The 19,026-nt window shown below is 40.6% G+C and overlaps 1 protein-coding gene across 3 annotated transcripts in view; it reads left to right on the plus strand.

Annotated features, from left to right (window-relative positions):
* The first annotated feature begins 7,978 nt into the window (after positions 1-7,978).
* Positions 7,979-19,026, plus strand: part of KLHL7 (kelch like family member 7) — a 68,838-nt gene continuing 57,790 nt past the window's right edge. The window contains exon 1 of one of the 3 annotated variants that reach the window (XM_080818417.1): positions 7,979-8,061. Coding sequence is in view for 1 of the 3 variants with exons in the window: in XM_080818416.1 (XP_080674542.1) it covers positions 8,239-8,358 (120 nt within the window). In the remaining 2 variants the exon portion in view is untranslated. Of the gene's footprint in view, positions 8,359-19,026 lie in introns of all 3 variants that reach the window. The other 2 variants (XM_080818416.1, XM_080818418.1) reach the window with 2 other exon arrangements.

Below are 19,026 nucleotides of genomic sequence, written 5' to 3' on the forward strand. Positions count from 1 at the left end.
AAAAATTACTTAATTTCCTAACTACTTATAGGCCATTGACAAGTCCTTGAAACAGGCAAAGTGACATTCCTCTGAGACTCAGCTGCCTTGATGTTAATACTTCACTAAGTGCAAAAGGCATTCTTAGCCCAACCCTTGAGATCCTGTAAGTCTACTTTAACGTATAAAAATTCCCTTGGAAGCTTCCTTTATCTCTACTCCCCAAGAAATATGTTAGAAATCATCCCCCAAGCATATGGCCCACTGATATCCAACTGAAGGGTCTCATGACCAAGGTTTTATTAGACAGTAATTTTTTAATGACCTTTTCCTAACAATAGTTAACCCCCTCAAGGTCCTGGAAACCTTGTTTCCAAAATTTCTTAGAAACTTAAGTCATCCCTAACCCCCTCCCAACTTGAAAGTATATAATCAGCCACTCCTCATGACCCCAGTGCAGCTCTTTTTGCCCATGGGTCCTGTCCCTGCACTTGAATAAAATCACCTTTTTGCACCAAAGACATCTCAAGAATTCTTTCTTGACCATTGGCTTCGAATCCTAGCATCTCTTCTACATCAGATACAATTTTTTTTTTTTAATATAACATCAGGAAAGTCAAGGCACCCAGAAAACTTCAAATCTGAGATATGAAAAAAGAAAATAGGGGCGCCTGGATGGCTCAGTGGGTTAAAGCCTCTGCCTTCGGCTCAGGTCATGATCCCAGGGTCCTGGGATCAGCCCCACATTGGGCTCTCTGCTCAGAGGGGAGTTGCTTCCTCCTCTCTCTCTGCCTGCCTCTCTGCCTACTTGTGATCTCTGTCTGTCAAATAAACAAAATCTTCAAAAAAAAAAAAAAAAAGGAAAGAAAGAAAATAGTGCTTGGCAATTGAATTACTCAGTTAAAAGCTCAGAGCAGAGCCCCATTCTTCTGGCTTGTTCTTTCATGTTCAAGGCTCTTTTTGATCAGGTCTTAGCAAGAAGAGAGAATAAATAGATATGTAAGAAATCTGGGAAATAAGTACCCACTCCTCCAAAGCAAAGATCTTTTTTTGCAATTGACAAAGTAATAATAACACAAATGCTTTTGATTATTTACTATGTGCCAAACACCATACAAGGTGCTCTAATACCCACAACAATGCTGTAAGACATAGATTTTCATCCCCACTTTCTAGCTGAAGAACCTCAGGTTCAGGGAGGTTAAGGAACATTCTTAGGATTACACAGCTAGTAAGAAGTGAAGGTTGGGATGGAATCAGAATCGGCTTGATGCCATTATGCCGTTTTGCTTCTGAAAAGTTACACAACAAAAGGTTTTGCCAGAGATCAGAGATAGATCCAGGTTTTAGAGAGCACAATAGTCGCATAATTGGGGGGAGAAAACTTCTTCAAGAAAAACAATAGAAAAATACCTTAACTTTTGCCATTTTTACGAAAATATATGAGCATGTGATTACATGGTGAGGGCCTTTCCTGTTACCTGGAAGGAGTCAGGGCAAGTAACCCTTAAGCTTCATTAACATCATGGATAGCCCACCTCTGTTAGGAATTCAACATTGCAGATTAACTTTGCCTAGTTAATAGTGAGAGAAGGTGCTTTTGAAATGCCACAGGACATTTTGACAGCTCCCTCTCACCCCCAAACATATTCCTTACTGCTGAAAACAGAGATGCTGCTGGGAAAGAGGGTGTTTCGGTTAGAGCCCTCAACACATGACAGCACTTTTGGAAGGAATGGAAGTGAGTACTTGTTTTTTTCTCTCTCAAGTTCAAAAGAATCAATATCATTAGATGGACTTGGACAGCCTAACCCAAATTAGGCAACAGGGAAGAGCAACAATATCCCTAGGAGATGATTTACCATGAGGACGGGGAAAGATAGAAGAAGAGATGAGCTGGGAAAAGTCAATCCCAAATCTGGTTTCATTAGTGAATATGTCCCCAGCACACACAGCTGGAGGCCGACCAGGTCCGTGTGTACCATGAGCACTTGAAGGTGGTAAGGCTGGGCTATATTCGGCATAGATCACATTTGACAATGAATTGTGCACTTCTCCCCTGTGCAATGAGGAACAGCCATGGTCTGGACTAGGATCTACAGTATCCTTGGTGGCATAATTAGAGCCACGCCGGTTTGGCTTGGCCAGAGTCAGCAGACAGCTATCCTGAGGTTCAGTTCCTGCAACAGTAGTGATGATGCAGATGGTCCCTGGGCAGCAGGAACATGGCCTAGTCAGGGCACGTCTTTAGACTGCTCTGATTTCAGAAAGCAGTATACCAGGCGTCTTAGCCAACCCTGTCTCAGCAGCGCATTCTGGAGTTGCAGCATCAGGAGCAGCTCTGTGGAATCCTCTAGCCTCAAGGGGCACACTGACTTTTGGGTTTGCTAAGAAAAGAATAATACTTAGAATGGCAGACATCTGGACATGAATCAGCTCCCTTGGGGCTTCTTGAATGTACTTGAGGAAGAAGACTCCGAAAAACAAAACAAAACAACAAAAACTGGACTTCCTGCAGTTGTGCATGCCACACAAAATTGTATTGTAAAAGAAAGTGTGACTGGTAAGGATCATATGAGGACACGTTTTTCCAGGTCACTTCGAATACTTCTTTTCTGTCTCTGCAAGATCCTGTTTCTCTTTGAGCTACATGAATCAGTAATCTACTTTTGCTCATTTGTATTCTTGCCTTGGAGACTTCATCATACATCTTCAATGACTTACATTATCTCAAACTCGATTTGCCTAAAACTCACCTCAGCGGAAAATGCTTACAAAATCAAAAACCAAAAATGAACGAAGGACATAAATAGGCAATTCATAATAGAAAAAACTCAGGTGGCCAATAAACATATAAAAAGATGTTCAATCTTACTAGGAATTTTTTAAACAACACTGAAAAAAATTTTTTTTGCCTGTCATATCGATAAAGGTTTCCCTAACACCTAAGCTTCCACTCTCGTAATTCAGATCTAAAGCTCTTTTTGGAAAGGTGATCCCAAGGTCTACAAGCTTGTTACCGGTTTCCTCTGTCCCCTTGGGACTCTTCTTTCCGGGTGAATGATCCCTCCATTCATCAGGTATCTTCACAAAGAGATCCAAGTTCTTCTGACATTTAGAAAAGCTAAGAAAACAGTATGGGTCCAACAAAATTAACTGATTTCTTCTAAATGTTCATTCATTTGCTCTCTCCTGAGAGCAGCAAAAGATCTGGATAGATGAAAAGACACACTTACAAACCTTTCACCTGACTATTTTCACTTGCTACCATGATGCCTTTGATGCTTTCAGGGGTCTTGTAATCCTAATAGAATCTAAGCTTTTGGGGGGAAGTGAAGGGGCCCAGAACCATGTTATATTTCTTTGACTTCTGCTACAGTAGTTCTCACATAGAAAATGTGAGATAAATGTTCGCTCATTTTTTTATTACCTTCCACACAGTATAAAAATTTCAACAATAAATTTAATTCAGAAAGGTGGATAGCATGGTTGATGAGTACTTGAACACTACGGTTGGGCAGATTTAATTTCCCATATTGACATTGCTGTTTACTGTTTCTTGACCTTCCTAAGCCTCGTCTTCTTTTTTTGTAAAATGGGGAGATAGTGGTATGGTTCTTGACACACAGTATGCACTCAATAAATGTTATATTTATATATGTTATATTTGAGAAATTATCTTGTAAACAAGCTGTAATAAGTAAACCTATTAAATCTTTAGATGCTTTTTTTTATAGCAGCATGACCACAATAGCCAAGAAATGGAAAAAGCCCAGATGTCCATCGACAGATGAATGAATAAAGATGTTACACACACACACACACACACACACAAATATTACCCAGCCATCAAAAAGAATGAAATCTTGCCATTTGCAATGATGCGGTGGAACTAGAGGGTATTATGCCAAGTGAAATAAATTAGTCAATTGCTCCCTCTTGTGGCAAGGATTCTTAGTCAGAGAAAGACAAGTATCACATGATTTCACTAATATGTGGAATTTTAAAGAACAAAACAGATGAACATAGGGGAAGGGAGTTTACAATGAAGATGAAGGGAATGATATAGAGAAAATATGTAACAGTGATTACGATATAGTAAATTTTCAGTAAATGTTAATTTTTTATTGAAGGAAAAATGATTTCAATAATTAAGACTAATTGTCAGCTTAAATCCCCCAGTTCCTTACTGTTTATGATTATGAGCTGTGTAAACAAAAATTGGGGTTCTGAGTTTATTGAGCACTTACCCATTCCTGGAAAGAATATAATTAGGTACAACCACTGTGGAGAAAAATTTGATAAAACCTTGTAAAGTTGACAATGCATATTTCCTCTCTAAGCAATTCCACAATATGGGCCTTACTTAGAATGTCACACATATGTACAAGGAGATATGTATTTGTATATGAGTAGCTATGTTTTGGTGATAGAAAAAAGTCTGAACAAGCTACATGTCCCCTAATAGAAAAATGGACAAAGGATGAGATTGCAGCCATTCAATCACGTCTTCTTTATTTTAAATATTTATTTATTTTAGAGAGAGGGAGAGAGAGGGAAAGAGCACAAGGGAGGAGGAGAGGGAAAGAATCTTCAAGCAGACTCCCCACTGAGCGGGGAACCCAATATGGGGCTCAATCTCGTGAGCCATGGAATCACAACCTGAGTCGAAACCAAGAGCCAGTTGGTTAATTGACTCAGCCACCCAGGCACTCCCCAGCTCCGCGTCTGATTCTGGTTCTTTGGCTGTTTCCACCATATCAACAGTTCTGTCCTTCACTGAAGTCTTGACCCCTCCAGGTCATCCGTGAGGATCATAATAAATTTTTCTTCCAAACTCCCGTTAATGTTGACATTTTGGCCTTTTTCCAGGAGTTACAAATGTTCTTAATGACATCTAAAATGGTGAATCCCTTCCAGAAGATTTTCAATTCACTGTGCTCAGATTCATCAGAGGAATCACCATCTACAGCAGCTATAGCTATAGCTATAGCTATAGCTATAGCTATAGCTATAGCTATAGCTTTATGAAATGTATTTCTTAAATAGTAAGACTTGAAAAACAAAGTTACTCTTTGATCCATGGGCTGCAGAATGGATGTTGCGTCAGCAGGCATGGAAACAACATTAATGTTGTTTTACATCTCTGTTAGAGCTCTCGAGTGACCAGGAGTATTGTCAATGAGCAATCATATTTTGAAAGGAATCATTTTTTCTGAGCAGATCTCAACAGTGGGCCTAAAATATTAAGTAAACCATGTCGTAAACAGATGTGCCATCACCCAGGCTTTGTTGTTCCATGTATAGTGCACAGACAGAGTAAAGCTAGCATAATTCTTAAGAGCCCTAGGATTTTTGGAATGGTAAATGAGCATTGGCTTCAACTTAAAGTCACCAGCTTCATTAGCCCCTAACAAGAGAGTAACCCTGTCCTTTGAAACTTTAAAACCAGGCATTGATTTTTCTTCTCTATCTATGAAAGTCCCATGGCATCTTCTTTTAATAGAAGACTGTTTCACTTATATTGAAAATCTGTTGCTTGGTGTAGCCACCTTCATTGGTTATCTTAGCTAGATCTTCTAAATAACTTGCTATAGCTTCTACATCATCGTTGTTTCACCTTGCAATTTTACATCTTGGAGATGACTTTTTTCCTTAAGTCTCACGAACCAACATCCCCAGCTTAAAATTTCTGTGGCTTCCTTGCCTCTCTCAGCCTTCACAGAACTGAAGAGAGTTAGAAACTTGCTCTGGATTAGGCTTTGGCTTAAGGCAGTGCTGTGACTTGTTTGATCTTCTATCTAGACCACTAAAACTTTCTCCATGTAAGCAGTAAGGTTGTTTCACTTTCTTATCATTTGCGTGCTCACTGGAGTAACACTTCTAATTTCCTTTAAGAACTTTTCCTTTTCATTCACAAGTTGGCCAACAGTTTGGTACAAGAGACCTAGCTTTGGGTCTATCTCATGTCTTCCTTTACTTCCAATATGTCTTCCTCACTAAGCTCAATCATTTCTAGCTTTTGACTTACAGTTGACAGATCTGTAACTCCTCCTTCCGCTTGAACACTTAGAGGCCATTATAGGGCTATTAATTGACCTAATTCCCATAATGATGTGTCTCAGGGAATATGGAGGTCTGAGGAGAGAGTGACAGGGAAACAGCTGGTTGGTGGAACAACCCAGAACACACATATTTATTCAATTCACCATCTGATATAGAGGCGGTTTGTGATAACCCCAAAACAATTAGAATGGTAAAGTCAAAGATCACTATCAAGAGGACCATAACAAATATAATAATGATGAAAAATATGAAACACTGCTAGAATACCAAAACCTGACACACAGACACAAAATGAGCAAATGTTGGAAAAATTGTACTGATAGACTTGCTTGGCACAGTGTTGCCACAAATCTTTAAATTGTAAAAAAAAAAAAAAAAAAAAGGCAATACCTGCAAAGTGCAATGAAGTGAAGAAGAATAAAATGAGGTATATTCTGCAATATGTGAAAGAACTGTTTTGACTTCAAGTAGGATGACTGCTGTTCCTTATTTCCTTTGCCTCGTTACAAAATAGTATTCCATCTCATCACCTGCATTTCTGCCTTTGAATTGTGGATCCTTGTGTCTCCCAAGGCCTTAGAGTTAAAAGACAGGTTTCTACTTCCTTTCAATGAAAAGAAATTTTTAAATACACTCTTATTCTTCAATGTTTTAGGTCTTTTAACGAAACAAACTAAAGGGGCGCCTGGGTGGCTCAGTGGGTTAAAGCCTCTGCCTTCCGCTGGGGTCATGATCCCAGGATCCTGGGATCGAGCCCTGCATCGTGCTCTCTGCTCTGCAAGGAGTCTGCTCCCTCCTGCCTCTCTATCTGCTTGTGAGCTCTGTCTGTCAAATAAATAAATAAAATCTTAAAAAATAAATAAATAAAAAATAAAACAAACTAAATTATCCTTGTTTCTTATTTCACGAAGAACAAATGGTTTCTCTTGCCAGGGTCCACTCTAGAACCTCAAATTATTGACTAGTTAAAATAGAAGATATGGAAACCTCTAGATTAAAAGAAGAAAGATAAAGGGCCCATAGACATAAATCCCTTACTCTTTCATAAAAATGGAGGCTTATCTGCCACCTGCTTTCATGTGAGTTATTGCATATTGTTTGTCAAGAGAAAGCATAATGTTTCAATAGTGTAAATTATTTTCCATAAAATATGTCTCTGTATATGCCTATATAAACCTAGGTAGAAAATTAAAAGGATATGTAGAAAATTTTCAGAATGTAAAATAATGTACCATTTCAAATAATCTTGTATTTTTACTATACATTAGAAAGAACCGATTATTATTTTTTTTAAAAAAAAAAAAAAGCCTTTTCATGATTCTTGTGACTGAGTTTCGCGTCATGGTAGAAACTTGGGGAAGACTAACTGGGCTAACCGAAGATTTCTGGAGCTGATACCTCATCTGGTTTCAAACACTAAGTAAACCAGCCTAAGTAAGCCGGCATTCCACATCAAGGAGACACCAACGGGACTGTGTGTTTTTGTTTTGATAAATCTCAAGCAAATAGCTCTTGTGTTGCATGTACGATGCCTTTCACTTGCAGTAACGTAATCATCTTTCATCATTCAGTAAATACATGTTGAGCGTCTACAATTTGCCAGGCTGTGATGCTGCCGGGAAGAAAACACCAACCCGGTTCCTGTGGTGCTTACACTAAGGGGAGATACTGCCTACGTATCCAAAAAAAACCTCGCCACATAACCTAAATCTGTAAAACCTGGCTTGGGGAAACGGAAGAGCTTGCACGCCCTTGGAGCGGCTGGAGGCCCAAACCCGGCGGGCAGCCGGCGGCGACACAAGCAGGAGACCCGGCCCGCGTCGCCGGGAGAGGCGCGCGGCAGTGACGCGCAGGCCTCGCCCCCTGCTCCCTTATGAGCCGCGCGCCGCTGTGACGCGCAGGCCTCGCCCCCTGCTCCCCTCCGAGCGCGCCCGCCCCCGCGAGCCAAGTGCGCAGACTCGTCGGCCCGGCTCCGGTTCTGTCGGGACGCTGCCGAGCCCGCGACGTCGCCTCCCGGTGAGTTTCTGAGGGGCCCGCCAGGCCTTGTCCTTCCGCAGTGGCCGCGCGGGCAGCAGGGCGCTGCAGCCGCAGTCCCGGCCGCGCTGTTTGGTAAACAGAAGCCCCAGCGTGCCCGGAGCGTGCAACCCCTCGCTCGGCCCGGCCAGCCCCGGGCGTGAACCGAGCTGACGGAGGATGGCAGCCTCCGGGGTGGAGAAGAGCAGCAAGAAGAAGACCGAGAAGAAACTTGCTGCTCGAGAAGAAGCTAAATTGTTGGCGGGCTTCATGGGCGTCATGAATAACATGCGGAAACAGGTACCGCCTTTGTGGGAGTGACGGACGCCAGGGGGGAGGGGGTCCGGGACTCGCGCCCCTGGCTCCCTGGGCCGAAACCGCGCCCGGCGGGGTCGCGGCTCTCTTCCTCGGCCCTCGCCCTTCCTTCCATTTTCGCACGCCGGCGAAGCTGCTGTTTAGTCGAGGGTCGCTTAAACCGTTCTCGAGCCGCAGCGTCTCCTCGTCTGCGGATGCTGTGGCTCCCAAGTCCCACTCCTGGGGGACTCCCCGGGCTGGCATTCGGCGTCGCGTATCGGTTGTGTAACAGCTCTGCCCTAGTTATCTCTTTGTGAGGCGAGGATCCCTCCATTGGCGAGCCGCTAAGGTGTCGTGAGATCTTGTGCGGAGAAGCCCATTGGCACAGCCCAACCCGAAGCCCCCAAAGAAGGGAAAGGCACAGCTGGCCTGAAATCAGCTCCTCTTAAATAAGGATCCCCGCCCCTTCTCTATGTTAGCCGGGAGGAGCTAGTTGGAGACAGATTCTCCTGTACGTGTTAATTTCGAGCAGAAACAGTCACGGATAATACCGCGTAGTCTTTTAAGGCCCCTGTGCGCCTCTGTGATTAAGAGGAGCTCTTTGTTCTGTCTTTGATGTGTGGCGCATTAATGAAAGTCTCGTCGGCGAAAGGTGGGTTATGAAAAGAATGGATTTTAACACGGAGAATGTGCACTAGAGATGTTTTCTATTTTGTTTTGTTTTTTTAAATTCCATGACCTCTTATACCAAAGGGCGTAGGAAAGTCACTTGATTAATTTTTTTATTCTGTAAGCTTTATTTCTAAAAAATGCGCATCTAAGGAGATGCGGGAGTGTTTCTGTTTTGTAACCGTGGTTCTGTTTTTAAAGAAGACAAAAGGATGTGCGTATGCATAATAGCAAAACCTCATTTGCTTATCTAGTGGTTCTCATGAGAATGTGGAAAATGGGACAGGAATTTAAGATTTATATGAAGATACTAGCTTCTGGTTTCTTTAAGCAAACTCTGACTGCCGGGATCTTGTCTTTGTTCATCAGCTCCTGACATGGTGCATGAATGCAGTAGATATCTGTCCAAATGCTTTTAAATCTTTCCAGGCTTTTGTGCCGAAGTAGCTGTGAACGTCTGAATTCGGTATTGTGTGTAACTTACTTTCATGTATCTATTTTCATGTATACATTCAAGTGCCTTTCTTGTTAACCTTTTTATATTTACAACACCAGTGACTTCCTATTACTGGTGCATTTAACAAGTGTCTGCTTGTAAAGGGTGAACACTATTCACCAGTGCTCAAATTTGTTTCCAACAACCCTCCCACTCCTCCCAGATATGTGGTTTTGTCTATCCACACCAGCATGGTGAAGCATTGCCTCATTCCTTATGGAGATAGGGTGCAACTAGGTTGCAGCATCAGTTGTTTACTTGGAAAAGAGGGGATTTTCTGAAACTCTATGTTTAGCTCTTTGGGTTTAAAAATTGATTCATATCTGGTTCTTAGACTTAGCTTTAGACTGCATTAACTTCTGTTTATTTAATGTTAAGCTGGAAATAAAGTTAGTGAAAAACAGGATTCCGTTACTGTTACTTAGTAGGAAGGGGAAAATAGATACTGGGTGGAACAGCCAGGGATCTCTTCCACAGTGGTTAACTAACCTTAATATGTTGGATTCTCTCTTTGTCAATGGCTTTACGTGTTATTCGGGTATTCTCCAATAGAACTTCTACCAACTTCATGGAATCTGCATTTATTTCAAGATGAGCAGATTCAGTCTGCAGTTACATTGTGCTTGTATTGTTCTGTTTAATATTATAACACAAGAGAGACTCACCAAGAATGACTGACAAGGGCAGTTGATGGGAATTGGCAGAAACAAACTGGCCTGAGCCAGAAGAAGAATGTTTGAGTGGGAACCAATTTTTTAAATGTTCTTGTCCTTTAGTGAATATTATGTTGTGACTATTTTTGCTTCCCCATATGACCTCATTACTTTGGGAATCAAAATAATGCGTGCCTGAATGACAAGGACCCTTCTGTACATACCCAGGAATATTCTTACAGGAAGTTGAGGACGTGGTGAAATTAGAATATCTGGATTCCAGTTCCTGCTCTACCATTAATTAGTTTTGTGATCTTAGATAAATATGATTTAGGTCATTTCATCTCTCGGTAGCCTGGCAGCCAACTCTATACATAGTGGCCAGTGGGGGTTCTTCAGAGCCAGCAGCCTCAGCTTCTTATGGAGCCTTTTCCTTCATCATCCTTGCAGTCATTTTCAGCCTTTTGTTTTTAAAGTAAACTTTCCAATGAAGTATAGGAATCACTGAAAGGGTACAAATAATAAACATGTAGCTCAATGAATTATTGCAAAATAAACATATCACCACCAACAAGAAATAGAACATGAAAAGCATACCAGAGGTCCCCCTTTACATTCTTCTCAATCACTACCCACCTTCCAAAGGTAACCAGTGTTTTAACTTCTATCATCATAGATTTGTTTTTTCCTGTCTTAGAACTTACATAAATGGAATCATACAGTACATAATCTTGGGTATTGGTTTCTGAAAGCTAACATTATTTTTGTGATATTTATTATGTGGTTCTGTGTAGCTCTAGTACATCCCCATTGTATTTAGTATTCCATTGTATAAATATACCACAATTTATCTATTTTATCATTATGGACATTTGAGTTATTTCTCATTTAGCACTATGAAGAATAGTACTACTTTTTTTTTTTTTTAAGATTTTATTTATTTGTCAGCAAGGGAGCACAGGCAGAGAGAGCAGCAGGCAGAGAGAAAATTAGGCTCCCTGTGTAGCAAGGATCCTGATATGGGACCGGATTCCGGGACCCTAAGATCGCAGTCTGCGCTGAAGGCAGATAATTAACCAACTGAGCCACCCAGGCATCCCAGGATATACTACTTTGAACATTTTTGTATATTTTGCTCGTGTCTTTAGATGTGCACGTGTATGCATTTCTGTAAATACCTAAGAGTGGCGTTGTGGAGTCATAGGTTATGATACACTCAGCTTTAATAGATACTGTTATTTAGTTTCCAAGGCTGTGCCAGTTTACACTTATGCTAGCTGTGTATTAGTTGTGTTTTTTTTTTTAAGATTCTATTTATTTACTTGACAGAGAGAGAGATCACAATTAGGCAGAGAGAGAGGGGGAAGCAGGCTTCCCGCCGAGCAGAGAGCCCGACATGGGGCTTGATCCCAGGACCCTGAGATCATGACCCGAGCTGAAGGCAGAGGCTTAACCCACTTAGCCACCCAGGCGCCCCTGTGTATTAGTTTTTTACTCTACATCCTTATCAACACTCAGTATTGTCAGTCTTTATAATGTTAGTCATTCTAGTGGGTGTATAGTAGCATCTTATTTAATTAGGTTGAGCACCTTTTTATTTCCTTAACTTTTTGTTTAGATTAATTTTATTACCTGATGAACAACAGAAGAGCTCTACAAAGTAGGGCTAGGTCATAGTCGCTACTTTTCATACCTAATTGCTTTGGCTCTTGTGTTAATGAAGTCTAGGAGACCCTTAAGGGTCAGGAGAGTCAGGAGACCTTCCTGAGTACCACTACAGTTTACAGTTGCCTCGTGTTAAGTAAATTAAAGCATAATTAGAATTTAAAAGCTTATGTTAAAGCCCTGTTGAGAATTATGTGAGAGAACCAAAAAAGCTGATTTAAGGATTGGATGCTGAGCAGTCAGCTCTGCTTACTTACTAAGTAAAATGACTCAACTTCTGTACACTCAACTCTTCAAGATTGCATATTACTAGTAGTCATTAATCTTTATGGCCTGTTTTGAATAATCTAAACCTTCTGCCTTAAATTCTCAATAATAGAAACAATTCTTGAGCATTTATTTTCAACCAGCCATTCTGCAATGTGTTTTACATGCTTTGTCTCATTTGTTTCCCCCAACAGCTCCCATTGACAACTCCCATCCTTCAGACCTTCCTATTTTTAACTCTCCACTGTGGTGTCTTTCTGTCCACTTAGGAGATTATCATCTCTCTCTTCATTCCCTTTCCAATGCCCCACGCTTTCATGACCTTCTATCCTTTTTTCCCATCCATCTGATAAAAAGCATCGATGACTGTTTACCTTTTTTGTGCAAGGTTTCTAAGCACAGCTGGAAAATATCCCATTACTGGGCAGTTCTTTGCCAGGTAAGTCCTGTTTTCCTCTACAATGAGTCCTCTCTCAGTATCTCTACTTTCAGTATATCACCCCTTTTTGATACCATAAATAAATAGAAGACATTATTTTAGAACTCTCTAACTTTTAAATTTCCACCACGAAATCTGTATACTTATTTTAACAGTTCTTAATTTTTGTTACAGTGAAGGAGCTGCCTCTTTCCATCTAAAGCCAGTACTTTTACTTGGGCTTTGGCTCCCTCAATATTAGCCTAGTCAGGAAAGTTATACTGTTGGTTATTCCATCTCTGTTGAGCATCTTTAACTTCTCCTTCTCTACCAGAGTCTAGCATTTAGGCATGTTTTAACTTTTCTAGTTTTTAAATTAACCATCCAGTCCAGTCTACCCCTTCTTAGTTTCAACATTCCTCTATAAATAATACCTCTCTCCCCCCTGTTAAAGCCAAAGGGTGGGTAGATTCACTGCCCCCCCCCTTTTTGGCTCACTATTGACTTACTCCTCTAGCTCAATTTGGCTTTCTGACTCCTCCATTTGGATGAATACTTACTGAGACCCACTGCATGCTAGGCATTTTGCTAGATTCTGTAGTTGCAGTGATGAGCAAAATTAGACAGTCCTTGCTCTGGTTTTAGTCTAGTAGGAGAGTGAGACATGAGTCAAGCAGTCACACAAAAGAAATGTAAAATTGCAACAGTGGTAGGTATTATTAAAGAGAAGAATGTGATACAGTGAGGGGTTGGATGATTTGACCATCAAATCAGGAAGATTTCCCCAAGGAACTGGTAAATGAACGGAGAGCTGAAATAAGAGTACATGTCAATTAGGCACCTTAAGGTAGAGCCTCTTAGGCAGATGGAACAACAGATGCAGAGGCCCTGATTCAGAGACCTACTTACCATAGAGTGGCAAGTGCAGGAGGCTGATTAAAGACCAGTGTGACTGGAGCACCAAACGTTAGGGGGAGGATGGTGTAAATTTAAACTGGAAAAGTAGCTAGAGACCTGCCCATGCACAGTCTCCTAAGTCAAGTTAGGGGGATTTGCCTTTATTCTAAAACTCCTTCAGATCTGTGTTGTGGAACAGAGAGAAGGAGGGAGACAGATGGAAGTCAGATTATCTTGAGTAAGATGTGAGACAATTGAAACAGTCATTGGAGAAATTTGGCCCTGAAGGAAGTAGGGAAGTCAAATGAAGTTTGTTTGGTTTTATTTGTTTAAATTGGAGAGATGTAAGTGTGCTTAAGAACTGGAAGGAAGAATTCACTCGATATGGAAAGAGCTCAGATGTCCACTGACAGATGCATGAATAAAGAAGATGTGAAATATATAATGATATGTGACATATATATAATGTAATGGAATATTACTTAACCATCAAAAAGAATGAAATCTTGCCATTTGCAGTGACATGGATGGGCCTAGAGGGTATTATGCTAAGCAAAATAAGTCAGTCAGAGAAAGACAAATACCATATGATTTCACTTACATGTGGAATTTAAGAAACAGTTGAACATAAGTGAAGGGAAGGAAAAATAAGATGAAAACAGGGAAGCAAACCCTAAGAGGTTCTTAACTATAGGAAACAAATTGAGGGTTGCTTCAGGGGAGGTGGGCAGTGGGGATGGGATAATTGGATGATGGGCATTAAGGAGGGCACTTGAAGTAATGAGCACTGGGTGTTGTATGCAACTGATGAATCACAAAATTCTAACTCTGAAACTGATAATACAGTACAGTATATGTTATTTCAGTTGAATTTAAATTAAAAAATTAAAAAAAGAATTCATTTGAGGTGTAGCGCTTGAATGTTTATGAGACAGAATGGATAATTGATAGATGATTCCTGAGATGAGATCTAAAGTAAAGGTAATTAATCTCTCTTGGGAGAAGGACAGTTTCTCTTCTGTAAGAGTGGGAAGGAAGAAAGGTTGGTATATAGGTGTGTTTGGAATCAAGAGAATAAAGGAGTTTCTGTCCAGAGGCCTTTGTTCTCTCTGAAAATGGGAGATGAGATCATCCACTAGAATGAAGGAGGAAGATGAAGCTAGAGGTCGAGGCAAGTAATTTTTGTGAAGAGTAGAATTGGTATGATTGCTGACAGTATTTTTGAAGGTTTTTTGAGGTTTATTATCATGGATTTGTAAGGAATATTTATTCTTAACCAGGGTTTCAAAGCCCTGTCTGATGTGATCCCAATCTATTTCAGTCAGATTTCATACCACTCTTCTCTTAGCCATTTCACTCCAGCCACCTGTCTCCCTTCAGAGCCTGAAATGTACCAATGCCTTTAAGCTCTCTTTCTCTCCTACTCATGCTTCAGTTCTTATTTTAATGCCACTTCCTCCCCGAATGCCCTACATTATGTTAAGGACCTCTGTTATTATATACTCCATTCCTTTGGTTCACACACTGATCATCTCTGTAAAGGCAAGAAAGACTTAATGTATGTCTTTGCTAGTAGGCTCTAAGCTTCATGAAGGCAGGGACACTGTCTTACTCGGTGCTGTATTGCTAACATCTACAACATAGGTGCTCAAATATTTGTTAAGTAAATAGTTGATGTCATGGTATGGTTGATAACACCTAGAGGTTGAGGGCAGAGTAAGAAGAAAAGTGGACAGAGGATGAAACTCGGGGAGCACCAACATTTTAAAGGATAGGAAGAAAAGTGCATTGGAGATTAAGGTATAGAAGGAAGAAAAACAGCAGGGACTAAAGTCATTGAAACTAAGATACAAGTTACAAAGAAGAGATAGTCAGGAGTATCAAATGTAGTGGGGAGGCCAAAAAAGATAGTGTCCCCTGGATTTAAAAATTGGTGGTTTTAGCAAGTTAAGTTTTAATGGAGTGGTGGGGGAGGGGGCAGATTTTAGAGGACAAAGGAAGGACAAAGTGGTGAGTACATGCGTGGAGAGGGACCTGTCTTCTGTACGGTCCAGGCTTTTCAGGGTGGGATTAATATTCTTCAAACTCCAGTAGTATATACCAAAAGAATACAAAAATACTAATTCAGAGGGACACATGCACCCCAACATTTATAGCATCATTATCTGCAGTAGCCAAACTACAGAAACAACCCAAGTGCCTATTGATTGATGAGTGGATAAAGAAGATGTGTGTATACACACACACGGAATATTACCCAGCCATTAAGAGAGAGAAATCTTGGCATTTACAACAACTTGGATGGAGCTAGAGAGTATTATTTAAGCAAAATAATTAAGTCAGAGAAAGACAAATACCATATGATTTCTACTCGTTCATGGAATTTAAGAAACAAAGTAAATGAGTAGAGGGGGAAAAGGAGGGGAGGCAAACCAAGAAATAGGCTCTTAATTATAGAGACCAAACTGATATTACCAGAAGGGAGGGGGGGGGTGGGTTAAATAGGTGATGGAGATTAAAAGGGGGCACTTGTGATGAGCACCAGGTGATGTATGGAAATGTTGAATCATTATATTGTACACTTCAAACTAATATTACATGGTATGTTAACTAACTAGAATTTAAATAAAAACTAAAAACATATGTATCTCCACATTAAAAAAAACAAACTCCTAAATAAATAAACTCCAGTAGTATAAAGTGCATACGCCGTCATGACACTTACCCCATGTGTGTTGAATGAACTACAGAAGCGTATCTTAAGGGAGACATGATTGTATTAAAATTCCCTTCTGAAGAGGAGAAAGACAGTCAAGATTTGGGAGATGCAAGAACCATGCCAACCCCAAAGCCCTCTAGCCTTTGTCTGGGACACTGCCTTCATTGGACTTCAGCTCTGACTACCACTAACCTGTTTCAGAGTTTCAAATCCTGGATAGAGAGTATCTGATAGACTAGCTTGGGTTGAGTGCTAAACCTTTGAATCACTTATCTATGCTAAGGAGAACAAGGTCTTGTAGCACAAACATGATCTTGAAAGGCTCATTATGTACTGAGACCATTTCCCAAGAGGAGAGAATTATAAGTCAGGTAGCTATTCCAGTGAACATTTACTACAAAGATTCATATTGTTGGGGTGCCTGGGTGGTTCAGTGGGTTAAGCCTCTGCTTTCAGCTCAGGTCATGATCTCAGGGTCCTGGGATCAAGCTCAGCAGGGAGCCTGCTTCCCCCTCTCTCTCTGCCTGACTCCCTGCCTGCTTGTGATCTCTCTCTATCAAATAAATAAAATGTTAAAAAAATTCATATCGTTGAAATAGCCAGCATATTAAATATTTTAGTACATAATAATATAGCATACAATTTAGTTTCATTCTGTTAAACTGTCAAAAATGTGGTTGATTAATATTTAAGAGAGACAGTCTTAAGAATACGACATCTATGCTAAATACCGTAAATTCTATACTTAATGTAAGGTTAACATGCTGGAAAATGGTGTGCCAGGATTAAATGAGTTCATTTTGCACTTAAGTTGAATCACAATTTAATATTATACTGTAAACTTTTATCATGAAAAATTATTCTAGAGTGGCTTATGGGGCACCTGGCTGGCTCAGTTGGTTAAGTGTCTACCTTCAGCTCAGGTCATGATCCCAGGGTCCTGGGATCGAGCCCCCTCATCGGGCTCCCTGTGAAGTAGGAAACCTGCTTCTCCCTCTCCTTCTGCCTCCTGTTCCCGTGCTTATGCGCACGCGTGCGCTCTCTTTTCTCTCTCTCTCTGTCAAATAAAATATTTTTAAAAAATAAAGTGGCTTTGTATCTTCTATAAAATTTCTTTTAGTAGTGTTGCCTTTAGTCACTCATTGCTGTGGGAAACAGTATGCAATAGTGGAAATAACATGGATTTTGGAGTCAAACAGATCTGGGTTTGAATCCTAGTTCTGTCTTCTTACTAATTGTGTGACATTGGGCAAGTCACAACTTCTTTAGACTTTTATGTTTGTATGTGTGCAACAATGACCATAATATTATATTGACCTACCTTACTGATGTTGGGGATAGTGAGACAGAGAAAGTGAAAACTTTTTTTTTTAAGATTTTGTTTATTTGAGAGAGAGCACAAGAGCGGGGTGAGGGTCAGAGGGAGAAGCAGACTCCCCACTGGGCAGGGAGCCCGGTGCTCAATCCCAGGACTCTGGGATCGTGACCTCAGCTGAAGACAGATGCTTAACCAACTGAGCCACCCAGGTGCCCCTGAAAATTCTTAATAAATTATTCAGTATTGTCATGTATTATTGGTATTGCTATTATCACAATGAATCTCCTGGAATTCTTGGTTACCAGCAACCAAAATATGTCCTCCCCTAAGCCAAAATAATTTATTGCAAGAATATCAGGAGCTTACCGTATTGACCACAGACTGGAAGAGGAGCAGGCATGGCAAACAAGCAGAAACCCTGGCATTCTCTGTTAGGTAGGCTTTGGAGACTCTGGAAGCAATTATAGTGTGGGGAAAGTCTTGACTATTTGCTGCTGCTGCTGCTGCTGCTGCCATAAAAACAACTTTTCCACCATCTTTCTGTTATTTGCTCAAAATTCAAAATCCTGAAAGTAGGTATATAATTGGCTGGCCTTAGATTGTTCGCCAGATTTTGGCTCTGCTGAGTAAAAAGAAGAAATAACTGGGGTGCCTGGGTGGCTCAGAGGGTTAAGCCTCTGCCTTTGGCTTGGATCGTGATCTCAGGGTCCTGGGATCGAGCCCCGCATCAGGCTCTCTGCTCAGCAAGGAGCCTGCTTCCCCCTCTCTCTCTGCCTGCCTGCTTGTGATCTCTCTCTCTCTGTCAAATAAAATCTTAAAAAAAAAAAAAAAGAGGAAATAACTGACTCTTAGCTTCCATATTGCCCTCTTACCAACATAGTTCATAAAGAGGAATTTTTCCAGAAATGGGAGCTTAGGGTTCTGATAGGCAGGAAATTGGATGCTAGATTGCCAGAATCCATAAAAAAAATAGTCATCAGGTTTTTCACTTAACTATATCTGACTTCAAGGTTACTTGGTGATAGGGGCGCCTGGGTGGCTCAGTGGGTTAGGGCCTCTCTGCCTTTGGCTCAGGTCATGATCTCGGTCTTGGGATCGAGCCCCTCATTGGGCTCCCTGCTCACTGGGGAGCCTGCTTCCCTTCCTCTCTCTCTGCCTGCCTCTCTGCCTACTTGTGATCTCTGTCAAATAAATAAATAAAATCTTTAAAAAAGAAAAAAAAGATTACTTGGTGATAATCCATTCCTTCTATAGTCATTTCAAGATTCTGAGGCCTAATTCTTAATAGATTCTTTACATGATTATGGAGGGGAAAGTTTCATAGTTAAAACTTACATAAATATAAGAGCAAGGATGAAAATAAAAATAGAAGCCTCATTCATTGTTTATTATTTATTTGTTAATATTTTTATTATTCATAATTTCTTCTTTACTGCCTATTCCTATTCTTTAGGACCTGCAGTTCAGGGTTCTTTATCTGATGGCGTGACCTATTCCTTTATTCCTAGGTGTCTTGAACCTTTGGTCTTGCCTGTATAGGGTCACTTTAGTCTTTCATTAACATTTATTACT

This window comes from Martes martes, assembly GCF_963455335.1.
Source record: "Martes martes genome assembly, chromosome: 11".
Taxonomy (NCBI): Eukaryota; Metazoa; Chordata; class Mammalia; order Carnivora; family Mustelidae; genus Martes; species Martes martes.